General features: G+C 41.5%; 1 protein-coding gene across 1 annotated transcript; it reads right to left on the bottom strand.

The window, feature by feature from the left end:
• Positions 1-349: 349 nt before the first annotated feature.
• LOC104472421 (histone acetyltransferase p300-like) lies at positions 350-5774 on the bottom strand (the record flags this gene model as incomplete). The annotated part of the gene is made up of 5 exons (XM_010088104.1): positions 5519-5774; positions 4647-4760; positions 3491-3727; positions 818-911; positions 350-484 (listed from the first exon to the last, which is right to left on the bottom strand). Coding segments are annotated over exons 1-5 (782 nt in total), but the record flags the coding sequence as incomplete, so codon positions are not given.
• Positions 5775-7375: the final 1601 nt, after the last annotated feature.

The following is a 7375-nucleotide window of genomic DNA, read 5'->3' as shown; positions in this document are numbered from 1 at the left end:
AAAAAAAAAAAAAGGCACACAAGTGATTAGAATATCCCCAGATGGGGACATCTGCACTAACCCCACAAAGCAACAAGCAAATCTTCCAACAGCCTGCAGCACTGGTACTGCACTGCCCCCATGTAGGTGGCTTGAGTACAGAGTCGGACATTTCCAGTACAACAGCCGCAAAACAGCAGATGCAGCTCTATCTTTATGGCTTCTGCCTTCCATTCTCACAGACCTCGATAAAACTCACTCCCCAGCCCCCAAGTTTTGGAAGCTGGGCTTCCTCCTGCTCCACCCTCTCCCCACACCTCAGAGGCAGCAACTCTCCAAACAGGAGATTGTTTTGATACTAGCAACTCACAATTTATGAACAAGGTGGTTTCGGAGATCCTGAGTAATGTCTTCATGCCACTGCTTTCTAATTCCGGTATTGGATGGTTGAGCTGTTGGCATGGCTCCCAAATTGGCAACGTTGGTGCTTTCACTCATCATGGGGCTTCAAAAACAGAGCAAGAATTGAGGGCAAAAGTCTAGCCCAAGCTTAGTCATCTTACAGTCATAGCCTCTTCTAGAATAATGTTAGGACAAAGTGCTAGTTCAACCATTCCCTAATCAATGGACAAACTCTGCAGAAATAGCTGCACAGACACCAAAACAGCGCTGTGAAAAGAGTACATGCTGTCCTACCCAAGGATTTGGAAAACCGCAACAAAAGCTACAAAATCCAAAGGGAGAGACAGCCATCAATGGCATTTACCCCACTGTTTATGCAATAAGTTCCATGAGATCAAAACAAAACCACTGGCGTGAAAGGAATAATTCAACCTACTTTTGAGAATTCATGGTTGAATGTAACATTGACTCAGGCAGCAGATTAGGGGTTTGAACCCCTACTCCTCCATTCACTCCCATTGGATTTGCACCTAGAAAACAGAAGAATACTTATTCTTAAATGAATAGCCCATTTACTGTGCAAAATCAGTAACTGCTCAGCAGTAACAGGGGTCTAGACTTCGAAGTTATTTGACTCTTGTGAAGCAAGTTGAATTACCCATTGCTCTCTTTACCCTCTTCCTTCTATGAGCTTAGAAGAAGTCTAAGGCCCAACATGAATGACCTCCAAGTGAAGCATCACACCACAGTACTCCTCCGCACATCTTCCTGAACTTCTGAATAAACAAGCAATTTCAATTTGCTGCAAATGTTATGTACCAGAGTTTTTCTGTGACTCCCTAACCAAAGATTCAGCATTACCAACCATTTTCGTTTTTTCATTTAGAAGCGTTTGGGGTTTTTTGTCATTTAGGGGCTTACCATATATATTGACAAAGGCTTCAAAAACTTAAAACATCAGCTACCACCTATATCTGACAAGGTCCCCTCTCACCTACTCCATGCTTAAGGATCCTACAACTAACTCCAGTGTCTGTACTAACAAGGAAAATCTGACAATCCTACGCAGGAATAAACTCTAGTAATTTGTTACATACCAAAATCCACTTTTCTGAATCACATCAAATCTCAATCACACCATAAAAAATTGCCAATTTTCTTGACACACTACAGTTAAGACCCAAAGAGTGAAGAAAAAAGTAGCGTATTTCTGTCTGGAGCTTCTGATCATTTTGTGAGGCTGAGAGTAGGATGAAAGCTATTACTAACCTGTGTGTGTATTTAGGACATCTGAATCCTACAGAATCTGTATTTCAAGCAAAATTAGACACTGTGTACAAGAGAAATCCAACTGAAATTAAGTATATCAAGCCTAATACCTACCTCTAATATCACAACCAAGTGTTTATCTGTCTTTTCATAAAGCTGCCTTGAGCCTCCCTTCCCTTAGTCACTTTCTTCTCCTTCCCAAATTCACTTTGCCATCTGAGAGCAAGCTAGCGTAGAAGACAAGTGTCAAACTTTGCCTTAAACTCTCCCTTTTCAATTGCCAAAACCAACCATTTGTTTGATTTATGTAGGACTGCACCTTTTCACATCACAGCCCTCATCAAATCCTGCTGTTTCTCCTTAACTAGTCCAGTTGTCATGTAGGCCATGACCCGGTAATTCCTTTCTCACCTGTCGTAATTCCCCCCTTAGCCACCCACTCCTAATCAGGAAACAATTGTCAAAAGTCTAGACTCTCCATGCCTATCCTTTCTATATTAAGCTTCTGTTCTTCACTCTCCAACAGCTTTTCAACCCCATTTCATTGCATTTTCTTATCAGTGCTACAAGGAGTGCCCAATAAGAATGCACAGGCCAAACTCTATGTCTATTAATAAATAAAAACCAGAGAACCGTTTTGTTTCAGAAAAATGGGTGACATTTCTTTCAACCTTTCAAGGCTCTCACTATAACATTTTGGAGCTTCTAGAAATTTCTCCATTTGTAATACACTCTAACACACAGAAAACCGTATTATTTTAATCTAATTGTTTTAAGACTAAGCTCTCAGGACCCTTCACACTGCTCCCCTTTTATAAAAAAAGCCTTTACACACTGGAAGGCAAAGTTTTAGCAGTATACAAGTCACATGTAACCTACAAGGACCAGTAATCTCACTAACAAGGCTACTCTACCCAACCACCTTTTCCTGAGTAACTCAGGAGTAGCATGTCCTTTGGTGTAGAAATGGCACATCAACCTGCAGCCTGCAACAAATTGCTACTCTCCTCTGCAGTCTCTAAGGTCCTTCCCCATGGAATTCGTGTGCATACACAGCACTCATTGCTTATTGCTTGTCATGGGGCATATAGGCAGGATCACTGCAATCCCAAACAAGCTTGTGATAAATCTCTACCAGCCATCTTTCCTCTTTTCCAGTAAAAAACCCACCTCTACTTAAGCAACTCAAGCAAAGCAGTGATGTAATCTCAAACTATCAAAATTAGATTTGATGGTTAAAGGTTACTCCATTTGACAACAGTGACAGCCAGGTTAGAATTAATTGCACTTCAAATGAAAATTATGTAGTCTTCTGTGATTTTGCAATAAGCCACCCAGACAATTTACAGTTACATGAGTCCACGTGACAGGATTCAGAAAGTCTGTTATTTACTACTTTTAATTTTAAAACAAACATTACATATCTGAGATACAACTGCAAAATGCTGCAGTCTGAGTGACAAGGAAATACACCTGAATACAGGCATTCCAATGAATGCATTTCCAACTAAAAACTCCTAAAAGGTTTGCATTACCGTACAATTATAAAGCTACAAAACAACATTAAATAAAATGCTTTGGAAAACTGATTCTTAAAAGAAAAAAAATAATTTTTCCAAAGAAAATACTTTTCCCAGATAACTTGTTTTCCAAGAGAAGGCATCTGGGCCCTCTAATATTCCTGTTCCACTCATAGCTTGCTATTTCAAGTCTAAAATATAGCAAAGCCATACCTTTTGCAAATTAACTAGCAGCATTAAGCTAGTAGGTTAAGTTGCATTAGATATAGTATGGGAAAGGTGCCTGCAGTTTGTATTTTAATACTAACAGATAAACTTACTCATAGGATTCATAGGGCGCAGACCCTGGGGCGACTGTCCTTGTTGCTGATTCTTCACTTGAGCCTGGGGCTGTGTTTGCATCTGGTTCCCTTGATAGGTCAGTCCAAGGGCTGCGTAGGCTCTCTCGATGGAGCTGGGGTCTATCTGACTGGTAGTGTTTATGCTGGGCGTTGTCTGCTGCCCCACACCCACGGAGACAGTATTTGCAAGTCCTACTGCAGCTCCGCCCAGCAGCGCTGGAAGAGACATACCAATTTAATAAGGACAGCAGGAGGTAGCCAAAGAGGACCATGAAAATAGGGGACGAACATAAGAATGCACTGGCGCTTCCTAACTAAAACATCTCCTTCTAGGAGCATATAAAGAAAAGGCCAGGTCTGGAAAACCTGTCATGAAACAAGGAGAGAATTTTTGACCCAACTGGCCATTCCAACAACATGCTATTTTGCCTTTGAGCTGCTGAGAAGAAATCCCACTCTAAGTATTTAGGACACATCTGTTTGCTTCAAACTGAAAAGAGAGGCACACCATGTCAGAGGGGCTAAAGGTAGAAGGGTACATACAACTCTTCAGCAGCCATTGTAATGCCTTTCTTCTTTTTAAAAATTTTCTTAAAACAAGAAATATCTCAGCTCACATTAGTCATGAGAAGAGCCCAAAGTAGCATTAAGAAAGGAGAAAAAAACCAAGCATACAGGTAACACAATGACAAAAATCTTGCCAAAGATTTTGTCAAGAAGACCAAGGGGATACAAAGAGAAGGGTGAAGAGACATCTCATGCAAACAAAGGATGAAGACAGAACCAAGTATCACCAGGGCTGAAATGATACAACCCTCCATGTGTGCACATCTGTATCCAGAACCTGGCCAGCTGGAAGAGGTGGTAGTGAAAAGACACTCATTTGGTTGAGAGAACTATGACTTGTTCACCCTTACCACTCTCCTGGCTAGGAGAATCCAATGAAGTTAGAAAGCTTCCATAAACACTAGCTATCAGACATAAAAATACTCTGCGACTGTGAAGCAAGAGGAAAATCATATTACATGTTCCCAGGTTCAAGAGCATTACCACTATCATCTGGATGCAAGAAAGTTTAACTCCCAACATGCATTTTATGGTTTATCCAATACACAGAATTCCCCAGCAGGCTTACATTGTTGATTTCTTTTGTCTCCAGCATTTTTGAGAGGCAAACATACAGGACAGTCATGCCTTGTACAATTCTTCCAGTGCGAGATGATTTGTCGGGAAGATGCACAATGTGCCACTGAGAAAGGGAGGAGAATGAAAAACTTTCACAAACTACTGCCAGTATCTCTACATGGTCAACAAAAACTGGGTAGGGAACAACCATTTCTCTCAGGGCACACATCTGTATCAACACAGGCCAGTAAAGTATTACTTGCAGTAGGTCAGCACTACCTAGCCCTGAAAATGTAGCTAGATTTCTTCAAGTACTATTAGCTCAACTAAAGCTTACTTGAAACTTACTTATGTTATACACCCAAGCCCATGTCTCCCTGGCTCAAAGGATAACACCATATACATCAGGCAGACTGTAGCAAGCAAATGAGATGCCAGCAACTGGCACAACGCAGACAAGCCTAGGCTACCAAAAAGGTAGCATACATTTTCCTTGGCTACTAGGATAGACTAGGAGTTCACCAGTGCCCATTAGCGCTATTGCTTGAGATTTATCTCCTCTATTTAAGGGAGACAGACAGACTCTTACTTGCAGATTCCTGCTTTGTGTCTACCCTTATCAGAGGGCAGGATCCCAAAGATCTTACTGTGAGTTACAAACAAGCAAAAGATCTTCACTCATCTTTTTGTGCTATCTTGTCCCCTCTAACTTGTCTAAACTTTAAAGGCTCAGAAGTTGTTTATGATTTCCACTCTTAATGGGACAGATAGATTAAAAAAAATTCTACTTCCCAAGCCACCCACTAGTTCTCCATTTCCTTCTAGGAGCCCTTCTCATCCTGCAAATGTTGACCCCATCTATATAATCACTCCTCCACTTACCCTGGCAAGATTTGCCAGCTTGACAATGTGTCATGTGGTTCAGGACATTCTTCATGGTTCGGCAATGAGGGAGGTTGCACTGTCGCACCTCCCCGTTGGCCTGTTCTCGCCGCTGACACTTGTGAGCATGTAAGAGGAGAACTAGTTGCTGCTGAATGAGTTTGCGTTTTTCTGGATCTGCTGTCGGTGCTCCAGACCCCATTCCTTGAGAAGCTGCTGGCCCTATCCCAGCTTGCTGAACCTGGGGAGCCTGCTGCTGGCCCTGGAGAAGGTGGAAAGGAAAGTTCCCATAAATAAATTTATTTGAAAATAATCCAGTTAGCAAGTATAAAACAAAAAATCAAATAAGAGAAAACTACTACATTCTGTGATTAAGGGAATAGCCCATCTATCCGTAGTTCTAGATGACTCATATTAAATATACCCCTTAGCAACAGCACTGGCAATAACTCTCTTGCCCCCATATCACTCTACTAGTCCTAGGTCTTGCCTTATCAAAGGCCAGCAGAACTTTGCACATGCTCACAGGTGAATTTGCAGTGCTAGACCAACGAGAAAATATTAATAGCACTTAGACCTCAAATCTCTTCCTCATTTTGGAGGCTAGAAAGTTGCATCCACAATTCTTGCATTAACAGAAGAAAGCACATTTTAGAACGAATAGAATTTTCCCTCTATTTGCCTCAATTTGACTGTTCCTAGAAAAGAGGAATGAAGGGGAAGTTCTGGGAACCTTTTTCTATCAGGAAAATAGCACGTAGGCATCCAAAACAAGTATCTCCTAATCTCTGCTAGAGATGAAGCACAACTTCAGGATAATACATGCCACAGAATTAATGTCAAGTATGGCAACATCTAGTACTTCTTCTGTACTTCTGTTTATTTCTTCAGACTTCTCTGTATTTCTTCCAGGTGACATTTGAGGAGTACTCATCAAAGAAGAGAGGGTCAGGGACACTATGCTGCTTATATCAATTCAATTCAACAGCGTGCAGTTTCTAACAGACTCTTCACAGAAGGTTTTAGAGGATGTTTCTGGAGATCTCCAGATTTTCAGAGCTCAGCTACTTGCATTCCTAAACCCCAGTTCTCCTGTAGCTCTTCAATACTAGTATTAACCTTTCATTTTACAAGGAGGCTTCAATTACTCAGAGCCCTCAGGCTTTGTATGTGTTCCAGCGTGACTGTAACTGCCTTGGAGCCTGTCATTCTAAATGACAACTGAGATAGCAGCAACTTTTCATTCCTAGGTTCAGCTAGGTAGCAGTTCAGCTTCAAAAGTTGACTGGTGTCAGTTCACTGCACTCAACACAAGCTTGACAACTGGGGTTCTGAACATCAAGTTTAGCCTGCTTCTTCATTGGTTCATACAATCAACTGGTTGTGCTAGTTTCATGCTCTACTTAAAAAACATTAAATAAAACTCACTGGATTGAGCCCTTTTTAATTCAAAGGTATGAAAGTTACCTGGAAATAGTTTTTCAGCAACGGTTACTAAGATCAAGAGAATGACCCCCTCAGGCGTGGGAGGTAGAATTTGAAACAGGGAGAAACACAAACTATATTCAGAAATGTGGATTTGTTATCCAAATTAAAAACAATATATGTAGGAGGGGAAAAAGGCAGAACATGTTGCGTGTTTAACATCTTTATCGATGACCCGGATGAGGGGACTGAGTGCTCCCTCAGTAAGTTGGCAGATGATACCAAATTGAGCGGGTGTGTTGATCTCCTTGAGGGTAGGGAGGCTTTGCAGAGGGATCTGGACAGGCTGGACCGATGGGTTGAGGCCAGTTGTATGAGGTTCAATAAATCTAAGTGCTGGGTTCTGCACTTTGGTCACAAAAACCCCCTGCA

This window comes from Pterocles gutturalis, unplaced genomic scaffold (assembly GCF_000699245.1).
Source record: "Pterocles gutturalis isolate BGI_N339 unplaced genomic scaffold, ASM69924v1 scaffold54021, whole genome shotgun sequence".
Classification (NCBI taxonomy): Eukaryota; Metazoa; Chordata; class Aves; order Pterocliformes; family Pteroclidae; genus Pterocles; species Pterocles gutturalis.
Note: the sequence above shows the minus strand (reverse complement) of the source record. Positions and strands in the feature narration are given on the sequence as shown.